This window comes from Psittacula echo (genome assembly GCF_963264785.1).
Source record: "Psittacula echo genome assembly, chromosome: 4".
NCBI lineage: Eukaryota > Metazoa > Chordata > Aves > Psittaciformes > Psittacidae > Psittacula > Psittacula echo.
Genome location: NC_137738.1, coordinates 77,733,296 through 77,750,893, shown reverse-complemented (window position 1 = coordinate 77,750,893; position 17,598 = coordinate 77,733,296). Strand labels below are relative to the sequence as shown.

Genomic DNA, 17,598 nt, shown 5'->3' with positions numbered 1-17,598 from the left:
TATATTAGAACAGGTGAAAAGAAAGAGACTGTCCCAGCCAAACACACAGGAATTTAGTAAGGCCATTATGGGGAAAAAAAACCCCAACCAAACTGCCATTCTGTAGTATAACAGTAATTTAAATAATAAATAGCTGATATCTGGCATGGTAATTATTAAACTTGACCTATGATTTATATGGCAGGAAGAAAGCTGGAAGTTATTCCAATTTAAGTCTCAAAAAGAGAGAAAAAGTTCTACCTTTAGAGGTCGGATAGCTTCACAGAACTTCGTCCACCAGCTTTTCTCAATAGACTCCAGGTGTCTCTTTCTTCTTCGAAGCGTCCTTAGTCTCCCTTCTAGTTGTTGTAAAGCCCGTCTATCCCTTGACGACAGAGGACGACCATCTCTGCACTGGTTACCAAAAAAATAGCGCAAGACTTTGTAGTATACATTTCATACTGTTTCTATGCATACCGAGAGGATGAAATGTAAGTCACAAGATGCAACATGGGAATTCCTATTAGGTGGTAGAAAACTTTCCACAATGAGTATGTTAAAAAAAATTTTAAAGACAGTGGACAGTCTCCACAGCTAGAAACACTCAGAATGCCCAGACGTGACCTGAATAACCTGATCTAACCTGAAAGAGGTCTCTACTTTGTGTTTTCAGATTCAACCCTCTACTTTCAGAGGCCCCTTCCAATCTAGTTCAATGATTAAGCCAGCTTTACATTTGTATTTCTTTCCAATATTCCACTAGACAGTCAGCTATGTTTCTTGCACTTACAAAAACAAGACAACTTGCTGTTCCAAAAATTAACCTTATAGAAATCTAAACAAGAGGCACCACTACCCCAAGAATTAGTTGAGTGTACTAGCTAACTGTTTGATGATTATGTTTAAGAATGCACTCCAGTTCTGAACCTCTAAATAGTGAGCAGGAATCACTGAACTCTGTTGTAAATAGAGTAGCACATCCTTAAATCTCAGTTATACACTAATAAGCAAAAGCAACAAAAGAGGCATTAAGTAGCCGAACCACAATTGTTCCTAACATTGATGCTGCCATATAACAAACGGATTCTTATGTAAAGATTTTTACACCTTAAGTACATTTCCATATATATATATACATATATATATACATATATATATAAAGTTTTAAATTCACTATTCCATTTTTTTCCTCTTATTTTAAAAAAGCCTTCCTGAAAATAGTGAAACTTCACAACTGGTAAAGTTAAAGCACATCTATTTTAGATAAATTTCTCAAAGTCTGCAACACTAAAACCACATTCAAGGCACATGTAACATTTAAATTGGAGATCACAATGTACTTTTAACAGGAACACATTATCCATACCCTGTATAGCATCACAATGAATTCAAAAAAGTCACTTTTTATAAATAGTCCAACCTCCCCAGCTGCAAGTCAAGCTGCGCTTCTTTAATACTAATAAAATAAGGCTACCAGGTCTCCTAGTAGCAGAAGACCATATTACATGCTGATTTTTTTCATTAGGTTAAGTGGCACACTTTCATACCTCTATTTTTCACTGTACATTTCTCTCAGTAACATCATTTTCTTCACAACTTCATGCAAATGCAACTGAACAACTAGGATTTCAATCACAGACTGCATCAGAATCCTGACCACAATCCATATGCCAAATAAAATCAGTTTATACTAATGGTCACATTAAAATATAGACATAACTTAAAGTCTCTCAGCTTTTGATCCTGTTTGTTAGTTAGATCAAACAAGACCAGTTGCTTGAAAACTCTCATAAGCCAGCAGCTGTCTGTAATAAGTAATGCTCCATTTTTCAGTGGTTTCTGATATTGATTTCAGTAATACTGATGCCTTTGTTGTTGCAATACTCTGTATAAACTCCAAATTTCACAACTTTAACTGTGGGAGATTGCTTTTTAGGTTTCATTATGCAACAGGATTTCTAGAACACTGAAGGTGCCCACACTGTGTAGAGGTAGCTAAGTATCAAGGGAAAACTGTTGAAACTGTTTCAATGCTACTGAAGTCTACTGTCACAGAGCACACAACAGCACAGATGGACTGATAGGATGAGAGCGATGCATCTTAATGTCCCTTCTCCCCACTCTGGGCTTGAAAACATTGGTCAAACCATTTTCTGAGTTAAGAAAGGGTGGGAGATTATCCTTAGCATCTTGTATGTAAAAGATAAATCTTATCCTCCTTGGGCTTGCACTCCTAAGTTGTTCAAAGTGTCATGCTTACATTAGTCATAGCTTTTCAGTGAGCTGCAAAGCCATCACGTGTTTACAAATGGTGTTAACATCCTAGGGGTGTTTAGGATTCAGAACAGAGACTTGCATGTATACGGTTTTCATAAAGAAATCATTTATAACAGCAAGATACATTAACTAGGAAGCAAGAATATATAGGCCTGTTATTTATTCACAAAGATGACTAATAGTTTGATGAATCTAACTCATGACAGCTCCATGCAGCAAGTATCCAGTTCTAATAGCTTTACTGAGTATCAACAAATAGGATGCCTTACTGGCAGCAGAGTAAGTGAAGGTAGTATTACTCTGTAAAGTATTTCTTCCATATACACTAGCAGGACTACAGAAGGTTGAGTTCAGCTCATCAGCATCATTATTAACTAAACAGAAACAACTACTGCTGCAGGACTGAAAGAAAACCTGATTGCTACTACAGTAGTGACCACATTGGTTTCCAAATAACTCAAATACCTGCAAGCTAGTCACTTCTGACTTGCTATTCTTTCTGAAGCAAACATATCTACAGCATGACCATAAGCTAGTAAGCAAGCAACAAAAATAAAAATAGAATCGTTAATGAAGTGATAACAGTGAAGATCATACCTTTGATTTAAGCCTTAATAGATGTTGCTCCACTTCTTCAATATCTTCAGTGTTCTCTAAACGTTCATAAGCCGCACTGGTAGTTCCCTTAATCAAGTTTAGAGGCAAAGCTGACATACCATAAGCCTGAAATAAAACGGGGACATTCAAATTTTCTTCCATACATTTTCATCTGCTAGGGCTGCTGTATATTGCAACTATAAGGTGTCACTGCTGGGTTTTTTTCCCCACCCTTTTCCTAAACAAACAATTTTTTTCTTTTTTTTTTAGTAAAGTGTAACAAATATGCTATGCAGATTCCAGTGTCCTGAATTGTTCCAGTGGTATTTAAGCATTTCAGGATCATCAAGACAATAGCATATATAGAAACTTCACATAAGCATAACACACGGAAGATTTATCAAGCTGCCCTTTAGGAGTTTTCGTCAAGTCATTTAGCTTCCCAAAAGCTTACTTTCCCACTTTAGACCATAATCAAAACATTGTGTAATATAGGAATTTATAGATATAGAGCTTAAATAGTTTTAGAAGCAAAGTATAGAGTTTCTTTTTAGACAGTAGTCTTCAACTTATTTAAAAATGAAATCATGTAGGAAGTATGTGATTTACTAGAAAAAACTGTGCAGTAAAGAGACATGGCAGAAGCATGGCGAACACCTACACTCATTTACACTCCAAGACTACCAAGATAGCCATTCATACTCATAAGTTTTGTTGGCATTTACTCCTAGTAAATCCTAATACTATTAAAAGTGTTTGTCAGCTTCTGCATCAGCACTACGCTCAGATTTTTCCAAGGCAAAGTTTGTAAGTTCTCCACTACAAAACAAACATTTGAAGTGAGGTAATCAAGAAGAAAATGGCACTATTTCCTCCCTGCTACCCTCTAAGTCTTATAGATATAAGGCAAGGTCTGAAGTTTCCCCAAGCAGTCTAAAAACATCAGCCATAAGGTTTTTTTATTTGTGTTACTATGGGTGGCAGGCTGTTGGTGACAGATTGTTCTAGGTGCAGAGGTCAGCAGGAAGGCTGTTCTTTCCCTTAATCACAAATAACATGCAGTTCTTCTAGAGTGCTTGATATCTGAATATTTGCTAACTTCATAAACAAGCAGTTTTCTGGATTTTCACAGGAATACTACTCCCAATTTCAAACACTGCTTTACATTTCACACTGAGGATATAATACAAATGCTAGTGTTATAAATGTCACCATACATGCTGTCAGTTCACATGAGCTTGAAGTACACCAGACTTGATTTGACCTGCTTAAGAACCTACTTAGACATACTAGTGTCTCCTGCGTGGTACTTAAAGCAAGACACAGTCCAATTTTTTGGTGTATTTTTCAACATGCTGTATACCCTGCTACCAACACCCATTTCTAAGCCCCTTTAACAAAGGGGTCTTACTTACTATTATTGTAGCTCTAAACCACATTAACTATTTAAATTCATAACCATTTCAATATAAATATCTGAGCCCACAAATTTAATTTTCACTCTGCAAGTGACAATATTTCATGATTTCAAGAAACATTCCTCCTAGTATTGGGCTATCTAAGCATGAAACAGAAATATTAACAGTCTGACAGCCTTGTTCGTTTACTATGGAATTAGGTTTCTAATGTTCAGAGTGACAATTACCAGTAAATTATTGGAATAGTGTCATTTAAGTTCAACAAGCAGACAGCATATGTCTCTCTCAAGAGGCTTCAAACCCAAGGAAACAGTGGTACAAGTTAAATCACTGTAAAGAAATGGAAGTAGGAGAAAAGTATTTTCCTTCTTGACGTATACACTAGCAAAGAATAGATTCAGCTAGATCTCTGACAACTTGCACTACATGACTCTTTTTTCATAGGTATGAAGTATTAGAATTGGTTTTACCATAGACTCCTAGAGAATAAGTTAGGCTATCAGTTATCTGCTCAGCATTACAGGACTTTATAGCTGAGAGCCTGATTTCTCACTCAAAGCTACAGCTTAAAAAATAAAAAATACTTGCAGCACTGTTTACATACTGTTCCAAATACAGTTAAACTCTTTTTTTCCAGGTACAAAAGGTAACTGGCAATTGCAATCCCTGTGTTAGAGATTTTCGCTGCAAAAGCTCTACATACAAGGGAAAGACATCCTTTGTCACAGGCTAGTGATGGCAATGAAATACATTCAAAACATTCTAGAAGCTCCTGTTTGCACACAAGCTATACAACTACAGAAAGGCCTACCTAAAAGATTAAGGAATTTGGGTAAGGAAAAGAATTTAAGTTTTGTCCTTAATTGTGGCTCATTTCTCCCTTCAGTCCATTCTTTGAGAGCATTAAGCTGCTTTGCTATCTACAGGAGCTAAAAAAGCAGTCATCCCGAATCCTCCTCTTCTCTAGGCTGAAGAAAGAATCCTTCCAACCTGTCTATTTGGTTTCTATAACTCTCTAATCACTTTCACAAGCCTTCACTGGGGCCTCTACAGTTTTTCAGTCTCTTAAACTAGGGGACCACATCCTGATACCATTCCCAGCTATGGCTTTGAAAGCTCAAAGTACAGTGGAACAATCATGTTCCTTGATCTAATGGCTATGCTCTTGATGCAGACCCAGGACACTCTTTGCCTTCCTGCTGCAGGGCACATCGCTGGCTCATGCTCAGCTTGCTATCCACTAGGACTTCCAGTTCTTCTTCAGCAGAGCCATCCCCAGCCAGTCAAACCCCAGCATAAACCGTTGAGTGCAATTAATGCATTTCAAGAGAAGGCCTTAACATTCACTAAACCTGATGCCATTCTTGTTGGCCCAATCTTCCAACCTGTCAATGTCTTTACAGTTGTTCTGCCGTATCTACTTTTCCCAGTTTGAAATAATTCTCAAACTCTGATTATATACCTAACCCTATCAACCAGATCACTTACAAAGACTGAATAGCATTGGGCCCATACCAACTACGAAAAGCTCACTCAGGTCTGGCTGCTAGTAGCGTAACTCCAAAATTCAGGTGAAAGTATAAATACCACCCAATTTCCTAACTAGAATGTAGGCTGGGGAACCAAAAACATTTCCAGCCAGAGCCAGTGACACTTAGTATATAGAAACACACGTAGTAATGAGAAATGCTACGGCATCAGGTCTATGCAATTTTACAAACCTACGCTTAGGAACAGTAAGATTTCACCATTAAGCACAGGTTTACAACTGTTCTTCAAACAGCTACCATCAACTAACAAATATCAAGTATTTACTCAACAAAAGTAGTTAAGGAATAAAATTCAGAGCTCTAAATCTTCTAAATCAAAGTTTCTACAAAGCAAACTCCAACTCAAATTGATACATTGTTTTTTTTGTTTTTTGCAGATGTGAATTACAAACTCAAACGTCAAGCTTACTCTAGTAATAAAGGAAGTCTAAATTCCTCCCTTGAATACAAAAGATGCTAATACTGAGATGTTCACACAAGTAAACCTCCATCATCTGTGGGGGAAAAAAGCAACACTGGTCCTTCAAGACATAGTATACAGAATAAAGGACAGAAAGATGAGTCACAGAATCACAGAACCATAGAACAGGTACGGCTGGAAAAGACCTTAAGATCATCTAGTTCCAGCCCCCCTGCTATGGGCAGGGACACCTCACACTAAACCATGTTACCCAAGGCTCTGTCCAACCTGGCCTTGAACACTGCCAGGGATGGAGCATTCACAGCTTCCCTGGGCAACCCATTCCAGTGCCTCACCACCCTCTCAGTAAAGAATTTCTTCCTTAGATCCAATCTAAACTTCCCCTGTTTAAGTTTTAACCCGTTACCCCTTGTCCTGTCACTACAGTCCCTGATGAATAGTCCCTTCCCAGCATCCTTGTAGGCCCCCTGCAGATACTGGAAGGCTGCTATGACGTCTCCACGCAGCCTTCTCTTCTCCAGGCTCAACAGCCCCAACTTTCTCAGCCTGTCTTCATACGGGAGGTGCTCCAGTCCCCTGATCATCCTCGTGGCTCTCCTCTGGACTTGTTCCAACAGTTCCATGTCCCTTTTATGTTGAGGACATCAGAACTGCACACAATACTCCAAGGGAGGTCTCACAAGAGCTGAGTAGAGGGGCAGGATCACCTCCTTCAACCTGTTGGTCATGCTCCTCTTGATGCAGCCCAGGATACGGTTGGCTTTCTGGGCTGCGAGCGCACACTGCCGGCTCATGTCCAGTTTCTCATCTACCAACACCCCTGAGTTCTTCTCTGCAGGGCTGCTCTGAATCTCTTCTCTGCCCAACCTGTAGCTGTGCCTGGGATTGCTCCAACCCAGGTGTAGGACCTTGCACTTGGCATGGTTAAACTTCATAAGGTTGGCATCAGCCCACCTCACAAGCGTGTCGAGGTCCCTCTGGATGGCATCCCTTCCCTCTGGCGTATCAACCGAACCACACAGCTTGGTGTCATCGGCAAACTTGCTGAGGGCGCACTCAATCCCACTGTCCACGTCACCGACAAAGATGTTGAACAAGACCATTCCCAACACTGACCTCTGAGGGACACCACTCATTACCAGTCTCCAACTGGACATTGCGCCATTGACCACAACTCTTTGCGTGTGGCCATCCAGCCAGTTCTTTATCCACTGAGTGGTCCATCCATTGGATTTACGTCTCTCCAATTTAGAGACAAGGATGTTGTGCGGGACAGTGTCAAATACTTTGCACAAGTCCAGGTAGGTGATGTCAACTGCTCTGCCCCTGTGCATCAGTTTCGTAGCCCTATCATAGAAGGCCACCAAATTGGTCAGGCAGGATTTGCCCTTAGTGAAGCCATGCTGGCTGTCATCAACCAAGCACCTTGTTGTTTTTCATGTGCATTAGCATGCCTTCCAGGAGAATCTGTTCCAAGATTTTGCCAGGCACAGAGGTGAGACTGACTGGTCTGTAATACCCTGGGTCATCCATTTTCCCCTTCTTGAAAATGGGGGTTATATTTCCCTTTTACCAGTCATCAGGAACTTCACCTGACTGCCATGATTTTTCAAATATGATGGACAGTGGCTTAGCAACTTCATTCACCTTCCCATGCGATGTGTCATAGGTCTGAACAGAAGCTTCATTAGTTCAGTTTCAGGGTTGCATTTTTCTTCAGGCTAATGTAGAAGTTCAAGGCTTGATACAGTTTTAATCCCCTGGGTTGGTGCATGTGTTAAGTTATTCATGGGCTATTATTTTGGGCGTCTGCAATTCAACAAGCAAGCAACATATCAAAGATAGCACAGGAAAACTGGCTTCTTGCTTCTTGTGCCCCTTCTCACTGGCAGAGGATGAAACTGAAAAGTCCTTGTCCAGTGTAAGCACTAATTACAAACAACTATAACATCAGTGTGTTATTAGCATTATTCTCACACTAAAGCTGAAACAGTACTGCATCAGCTACTAGGAAGAAAATTAACTCTATACCAGGACCATTTAATTACCATGAGTAATTAAAGCTTGACATACTTACACCACTGAAACAAGTTTCCAGAACTTATTTTTAGACAACCTTTGCACAGAAGGGTTAAGTCAGATAAAAGGCACTGCACTGAAAAGTAAAAACAATCATTCAAATCCAACAGGCAATTACAGCATAAATGGTTGTTTCTTCCACATAGGTTCTTCAAAATGAACTGAGTCTAGTGATAAACACTAACTGTTTAGGCTATCTATTCAGGTACTTGGTAATACACGCTGCAAAGTTAGGTCTTTAAAGTCTCAGGCTATCTCTGCTGTTACCGAATGCCTGATTAGCTTCACTCAAACCTCACTTTACAATATTAAAAAAAAAAAAAGAATCTAAATTTTTATTTAAAGCAATTTATTTCAGAGAAGACTCCCCTCTCTTGAATCCTCACAAGAGATACATGTAACAGATCACCCCCCATCAGTTAGCTTAAGAGCTGGAAAAATAAACACTAAGAGCTCACTACCTAGTAAGTAGAGGCATCATTCATGGGCAGCTGTCTTACTCCAATTGGAGAGTCTGCCCACAAGCAATACAGGTAATATCTCTGGATGGATGAAGCTTATGTTTATACTTCATAGATTTCTTGAATTAGATGGCCTTCTACTCAGAAGGAAAAAAAAAAAAAAAGGCAAAAAAAAAAAAACCAAAAACAAACAAACAAAAAAAAAAAACCACACAAAAAAAACCAAACAAACAAACAAAAAAAAAAACAAACCCCAACAAAAAACCCCCCAAAAAACCAACAAACCCACACAACCCCAAAACAGAGTAACTTTAAGCAAGAGAAAACCCAGCTTACCTATCCTATACAAATGTTAGGCGAGAAAACAAAACTCTTAAGACTTCTTATCTGCTATTCACAGAAATGGTAGCTAGGTCTAAAACAGCTGTTTGCAAAGAAATCTGCCACCAGTAAACCAGGACAAGCTCACATGAAAGCAACAATTACTTCAATACTGTTTATGCAGTATTAGTAGCACCAAAGAAGAGCAAGAATTATACTCTAGCTGTTCTCTCAGTATGCCACTGAACACAAATATACTCTGTGCTCCAAACAGAGCATGGAAATACCTCAATAGGAGGTTACATGAGTATTGCTTTCAGTTTGCTGAATCTTCATTTCTCCCATGTCTCACTTCTTCCCATCCTATCTGCAGCAAATCCACCTATTCTCCTAATATGATTTAGAAGAAAGAGTTGCTGTTCTCAACCTTCGGTCTCTTGCAGACTTAGCATCTTGCAACATTTTAGACTTGCCACTCACATAGCCCATGCCTAGATAACAGAATAGTCTTTCTTATTAGCAGCCTGGTATCTTAATAGTCACTCAGGAACAGAAGACAGAAAACAAGTAAAGTTGAGACAAGCTGTAAAATCACATTTTACAAAAACTGCAGCAAGCAACTATGTCAGGGATAAACCCTTCAGTATTAAAAAGACCTGTGAAAGTTTTCCAGAGGGAACCACAACTGCTAGAGTTTAACATATTTAAATTGCACAAGCTACCAAAGAGTTCCACTGAAAAGCGTGTATTAAGGTGGGAACATCTAATAATCAGCCAGACCATTAGCACTCAGATAAATCATGAGGAGCACAGAAAAATACACACTGAAATTAATATAGCAAATGTCTTCAGAAGAAAGTTAAAAAAAGTTCAAGATAACTTTGAACATCTACTGCAAAAAGCCTGAAGCCATGAGGCACTATAGCTTAACTAGAAGTTGATTATGGATCACTTTCTACATCTGCTGTGTACAGCTAATAAGATATGGTCTAAATGATTAACTCATGGCACAAAGAGAACAGTTTCCTTGCTAGATAACTAACAGAACAGCTAAGTTATTTCTGATCAGTATGGCACACAACCAGCACTGCAACTAAAGGTACTTCACCAACTTTCTCTGGTTAAATATATTTTTGAGAATTGGACTAGTGACTTCAAGAAATGATCAGCAAATAGTTGTATAGCACAGCAGAAAGACTCCCCATTTCATTTATTTTTAGAGGTCCATATATCAAGCATGTCTTTTAGGTGCCATCACTGAGGTGTTTTAAAAGGTGTATATGTAATCTTGCGCAAAAAGCGTCGGAATTAACGCCGACAAACATTTCTTGCCTAGCACTGCCCTCTAGCGAAGTCACACAAAACAGCCATATAAAAAAGACAACTCCACCAGCGTATAAGACATAAGAAATGCTCACAAGTTAAAATTTACAAGTATTCAAACCCTTATTTTCTTAAAACAGCTTGTTTCAAGACTTCATCTGAAAGTTAACATGAAACACAAAACGTGCAATTCTACCCACTAGACTGTGATTAAAAATACATCAAGTTAAAAAAGGGTAAAATCTAGTTTATGTTATGCACTGCTTTAACAAAATAAAAGTCTAGTATGGCATAATTCATTTCAACATGAATGGTCCAACAAAAAAAAAAGAAAAACACTCCACTTCAAATTAGGACTCCACATTTTCCAAAACTATACCCTCCTCCATGCAGCTAGGCTGCACAGTTTTCTGAAAAGTAATCTGAGTTCAGTAGTAGTCATCTACTTCCTGACATTAATTGGTCTCCATCTCTAGCTATCTATACATACTACCATTCTAAAGATAAAAACCATACTTCAAGAATTTTATTTCCAGATCAAACATGGCAAACAGTGACAGTGGTTCATGCATCCTCCCTAAACTGTGGAAAGGAAAAAGCCTCCTAAATGCATCTGAAGATGTCAGGTAACATCATGGATGGTTGGACTGGGGCTCTGTGGAGGTTTTCTGGGTTTTTTCCTCTCCCCCCCTTCTTTTTGTAAGGGAAAGTTCATGCCACACAACTTGAAAAAAATACTGAAAATGGTAACTTGCAAAACCTCATTTCTTTCATGGGAAGTTTCAGTATCAAATCTTCAAATGCTGTAAGAGCACACACATTTTTAAGTATAACAAATATATATATGTATATATATATATAAAAATATATATAAAGCTATAACAAAATCTCAAAACATAGAACAATGGGACAGATTGAACAAACTGAACTGGTAGGCTCAGTATGACATTTCTTGTGTGACCTGTTGCACAAAAGATGAACAGCGCATGTTGTGCTTTTTTTATCCATTTCTCTAACATTCATCATTACAGTATCTTGCTACACATTAACCTTTATTTTGCATATTAATGTCTTCTCCCCACAATGCAGATTCAAAAGTTGTCTCATTTATCAGTCTAAGCGGACAAAAAAAGGTTTTTGTTTTGCAGTCAAGGTTTGCAAGATGCAGAACGCAAGCATGAAAAGCTTCTATGCTACAGTTGTTCCACTACACATTGGGAACTTGTGCTTGCTGGACATATTGTCTGTAAATAATTTAACTGACTCAGTTGTAATATGGAACGTAACTACTTTGCCCAGCTGCCATCTTCTGCATTGCTCTATCAGGCTTAGAAGAGCATTAAGAACCAAACAAAAGATCAACCTACTTTCAAGCTGCAACTCTAAAACCTCAAAAGTACGAAACTATTATTGATCCAGCAATTTACCATCTACACTTCTCCAAGAAAACAGTAGGAATCAGGCTGTTAAAACATAACACTTAAATTGGTTCGCTATTTTGGTTATTTACTGCTTCATGGAGAAGTGAACATACTCAAATAATTACATTTCTTTTATATTTCACAACTGACATTGAAGTGATTAAGTGATAATGATGATGAATGTTACTAACTTCTGTATTTCTCAATAACTGCTTGATGTCTACCTAAGAGAAAATCAGCAGTAAATGAGTGCTTTTAATGTTAGATTATAAAAGGCCTTAAGCTTTTTGGCTGTTAATAAATCAGCTGCTAGAAAAGTAAACCATACTCTGGACAAAAATTAGGTGTGAAAAGGTTATTACATTTGTCAGTAGACGAGCTGAGCTTTGTAACATCTCCTTTTTGGATCAAGGAAAAAGGATCACTAAGTTTCATAAGAAATCATATAATGCTTATTAAGTGTCTAGAAAAATTACACAGCCAGTTACAATTCAAGGACATGCTAAATGAGATGCACAACATCACTCAAAAATCAATCTGCCTATCATTGTGTAATGCATTATTCTGCCTTGAATTCAAACAGCAATCTGGAACTGACAACAACTATTGTATTAATACCTAAGGCAATGTGAAACCATTTCCACGCAGAACACATTAATGAAAGAAGAGATGCAAACCACATTATCTGTGAAACCATTTCAAACTCTACCCCAGCCAAAATCAACACAAGCACTGCAGCACTAATTTATAATTTTCTTGTTATATTCCACATTTATAGACAGGGAAAAACTGTCTGTACTAAGCCAGGTCATGGATTTATTGAGCCCCCCTGAGGATCACTTGTTCGCATCTCTTAAAAAGCAATTTTAAATATCAAATGCTGTACTTCAGTATGCATTACATAGCACCAAAAAAGTAGACTTTGCATTACTGAAGTTTTAAAACAGAAAAGCAACTACCAATTCAAGATTATGTTTAAAGTTGAGTCACAACAAGAAATAAGTTTAAAATAATGTTACCCATTTAAACACTGCATGTACTTCAGAAAAATTACATCTATGTTTACAATCGTCAGTAACATTAACATATCTATCATGAACATTTGTAGACTTCATCTACGATTTTGATAAAGCCACTATTTTATTATTTCCCCTTAAGAAGTTAAATATTTGGAATACTATCTTCCTTAGTTGGAAGACTGAGAAGCAGGGAGAAATATGCATTATGTCAGTTAACATAAAAAGACTATTCATCAGCGTATTCAGCAAGGAAATGCAACATAGAATCATAGAATAGTTAGGGTTGGAAAGGACCTTAAGATCATCTAGTTCCACCCCCCCTGCCATGGCCAGGGACACCCCACACTAAACCATGTCACCCAAGGCCTCATCCAACCTGGCCTTGAACACTGCCAGGGATGGAGCATTCACAGCTTCCCTGGGCAACCCATTCCAGTGCCTCACCACCCTCTCAGTAAAGAATTTCTTCCTTAGATCCAATCTAAACTTCCCCTGTTTAAGTTTTAACCCGTTACCCCTTGTCCTGTCACTACAGTCCCTGATGAATAGTCCCTCCCAGCATCCTTGTAGGCCTCCTGCAGATACTGGAAGGCTGCTATGATGTCTCCACGCAGCCTTCTCTTCTCCAGGCTCAACAGCCCCAACTTTCTCAGCCTGTCTTCATACGGGAGGTGCTCCAGTCCCCTGATCATCCTCGTGGCCCTCCTCTGGACTAGTTCCAACAGTTCCATCTCCTTTTTATGTTGAGGACATCAGAACTGCACACAATACTCCAAGGGAGGTCTCACAAGAGCTGAGTAGAGGGGCAGGATCACCTCCTTCAACCTGCTGGTCACACTCCTTTTGATGCAGCCCAGGATACGTTTGGCTTTCTGGGCTGCGAGCGCACACTGCCGGCTCATGTTCATTTTTTCATCGACCAACACCCTCAAGTCCTTCTCTGCAGGGCTGCTCTGAATCTCTTCTCTGCCCAACTTGTAGCTGTGCCTGGGATTACTCCAACCCAGGTGTAGGACCTTGCACTTGGCATGGTTAAACTTCATAAGGTTGGCATCAGCCCACCTCACAAGTGTGAGTTTTAGTATTATATTCTAGAAGACCATGCTAATAAGGATCAGCTCAAATTTAGTCACAAGAAACAATTACAGCTTCTGTGGCTAAAAATTACTTTTATATTTTTACATCCATACACAGAAGCACATGAATTGTTTCTAGTATAACCAACTTTTTAAAGTTACAGAATAATAAAAAAAGTAATTTGCATTGCTTAGATTAAGAGTATTTCTTAAACATTTGTTTCTTTGCCCCCTGCCCCAGAACTGGCATGTTCTCCTCTCTGCTTACACAAGGAGCTTCTGAAAACTGACACTTATCAATGGCATTACCATGTATCAAAAGTTATTACCATCCTGTAACATAGTCTTCCAAGAGTTTGTAGTTACTAAAACATAGAACTACCTACATTTCTTAAGATACAGCATTTGTTTTTCAACAAAGCATCCATGCACTTCTGCTTATTAGTTGTACTCACGTGGAGAAATAGTAAAAATCTCTCATAAGTCATTCTCTCACAAAATAACACCTGTGATGGAACAAAAAGTTGTCCAACATGTATTGGATGAGGTTACAACAGTAAAACCAATATTGTGGAATTAAGTGAATGCAATAATGATTCTTATTGGCAATCAGTCCCCTCAAGCTTTTTATAGACTAAAACCAAGCTTAAACAGAGAAGACATCTTGCACCATGAAGTATAACGTATTAAGTGCCATACTAAATCCTCCAAGTCCACATAGTAGACAGATCGCAGAACGCCTGAGGCTAGAAAAGACCTTTGGAGGTCATCTGGTAAAACATCTGTGCTCAAGCAGGGTCACCAAGACCTTCTTGCAAAGACGGGTGTCCATATGAGTCTGGAATATATCTAAGGAGGGAGTCTCCACAAACTGAACATCCTGTGCCAGTGATCCATCACCCTCACAGTGAAAGAGTTTGCTGGTGTCCAGAAGGAAGCTCCTTAGTTACATTAGTGTCTGCTTTGTCCTGAAAACACCTTAGTATCTCTCATGCTGCTCTATTATGCCAGCTCTTCTTTTCTCCCTTGTCATGGTTTAAGCCCAAGCTGTAAATCAGAACCACGCAGTCTACTGCCCACCCCCCACCCCCCCCCCTTTCTTCCCTCCGCTTCTGGAGGGACGGGGAGGAGAATCAAAAGAATGCAGCTCCCACGGGTTGAGATAAGAACAGTTTAATAACTAAGGTATAACACAAATCACCACTGCCGCCACCAACAATAACAACGACAAGAGAAATAACAAGGGAAGAGAATACGATACCGCCCGCCGGAAAAGACAGCCCGCCCGACCAGGGGACCTGCCCTTCCGGCTAGCTCCCAGTTCCATCCCCTGGCATGACGTGCTGTGGTATGGAACACCTCCTTGGCCAGTCTGGGTCAGGTGTCCTGTCCCCGCTTCCTCCCGGCCCCTCCTCCTCCCTGGCAGAGCATGAGACTCACAAAATCCTTGGTCAGTCTAAACATCGGTATTATCAGTTTTTTTTGTTCCCAAGCCAAAAGTCAAAAACACAGTACTGCAACAGCTACTGAGAAGGAAAAAAAAAAACAAAAAACTGACTGCCACTGCTGAACCCAGGACAGTATCCACCCCTTGTTCCATACCATTCACGTCATGCTCAGATCCCACATTTTCCATATACCCTCACTCTCATCTCGGTGCACTGTTATCTTAGTGCACGAACCAATTCCTATAAAGCTACTGAGTCCATTCGGTTCATGATGGTGGGCTCCATCTCTTGGAACAGTCTTTCAGGACAGAAGAAGCTGTATGCAGTGTTGGATCGTTGCCTGCTGATGCTGATCATTCCTTTACTGTAGAACTCATCCGGTTCTATCAAAGTTCATTCTCTGTTGGGATGATGGTCGGAGGGAAGTCAGAGCCAGTCGCTGGTGCCCTGCAGACTTCTAGTTGATGGACTATAGCAGGCAACAGCGTACAATTGAGTTCATTGTCTGTTTTCCCCTAAAATCAAATCCCCTTGAGGTACGCATCGGACTTCCCCATCTTCCCGCATTACCCACCAAGTATATCCTGGTCCCTGAGCAAAAGCAATCCCACGAGTGGGTTAGCCTTTACCTGAAGCAGGAATAACCCAGACTGTCTTCCCCAGCAAATTCTTCATGTGCACCACAGGAACTTTGTCCCCCTCTACAATATGTAAAAGTTCTGACTGTGCTGGGCGAGCCCTGTTGGCAGATCCTCTGGTGTTGACCAGCCAGGTGGCCTTTGGTAAGTGTGTATCCCAATGCTTGAAAGTTCCCCCACCCATTGCTCTCAGTGTAGTTTTTAACAGCCCATTATACCGTTCGATTTTCCCAGAGGCTGGTGCATGGTAGGGGATGTGATATACCCACTCAATGCCATGCTCTTTGGCCCAAGTGTCTATAAGGTTATTCCGGAAATGAGTCCCATTGTCTGATTCAATTCTTTCTGGGGTGCCATGTCGCCACGAAATCTGGTTCTCAAGGCCCAGGATAGTGTTCCGGGCAGTGGCGTGGGGCACAGCGTATGTTTCCAGCCATCCGGTGGTTGCTTCCACCATGGTAAGCACATGGCGCTTGCCTTGGCGGGTTGGTGGGAGTGTGATATAATCAATTTGCCAGGCCTCCCCATATTTATACTTCAGCCATCGTCCTCCATACCAAAGAGGCTTTAACCGTTTGGCTTGTTTAATTGCAGCACATGTTTCACACTCGTGAATAACCCGGGCAATAGTGTCCATTGTTAAGTCCACCCCTCGATCACGGGCCCATCTGTATGTTGCATCTCTGCCCTGATGACCTGAAGTGTCATGGGCCCACCGGGCCAAAAATAATTCACCTTTATGTTGCCAATCTAAGTCCATCTGAGCCACTTCAATCTTAGCAGCTTTGTCCACTTGTTGGTTGTTCTGGTGTTCCTCAGTGGCCCGACTCTTGGGTACATGGGCGTCTACATGGCGTACCTTCACCACCAGGTTCTGCACCCGGGCAGCGATATCTTGCCACAGTGCAGCAGCCCAGATGGGTTTACCTCTGCGTTGCCAGTTGCTCTGCTTCCATTGCTGCAACCACCCCCACAGGGCATTTGCCACCATCCATGAGTCAGTATAGAGATAAAGTACTGGCCACTTTTCTCGTTCAGCAATGTCCAGGGCCAGCTGGATGGCTTTCACCTCGGCAAACTGACTCGATTCACCCTCTCCTTCAGCAGTTTCTGCAACTTGTCGTTGAGGATTCCATACAGCTGCCTTCCATCTCCGATGTTTTCCCACAATACAGCAGGACCCATCAGTAAACAAGGCATACTGCTTTTCACTTTCTGATAGTTTATTATATGGTGGGGCCTCTTCAGCACGCATCACCTCCTCCTCTGGTGACATTCCAAAATCTTTGCCCTCTGGCCAGTCCATGATGACTTCTAGAATGCCTGGACGACTGGGATTTCCTATTCGAGCTCGTTGTGTAATTAGTGCAGCCCATTTACTCCATGTCGCATCGGTTGCATGATGTGTAGAGGAGACCCTGCCTTTGAACATCCAGCCCAGAACGGGCAACCTGGGTGCCAGGAGGAGCTGTGCTTCAGTGCCAATCACCTCCGAAGCAGCTCGAACCCCTTCATAGGCTGCCAGTATCTCTTTCTCAGTTGGGGTATAGCTGGCCTCAGATCCTTTGTA

The 17,598-nt window shown here is 40.5% G+C and overlaps 1 protein-coding gene across 3 annotated transcripts in view; it reads right to left on the bottom strand.

The window, feature by feature from the left end:
• The window catches only part of LMBRD1 (LMBR1 domain containing 1), an 87,808-nt gene that overhangs the window by 32,289 nt on the left and 37,921 nt on the right, over positions 1-17,598 (bottom strand). For all 3 annotated transcript variants that reach the window (XM_080614747.1, XM_080614746.1, XM_080614745.1), the window contains exons 8-9: positions 2,854-2,979; positions 241-393 (exon numbers count right to left, since the gene is read on the bottom strand). In XM_080614747.1, coding sequence (XP_080470873.1) covers positions 241-393; positions 2,854-2,979 — 279 coding nt within the window. The remainder of the gene's footprint in view (positions 1-240; positions 394-2,853; positions 2,980-17,598) is intronic.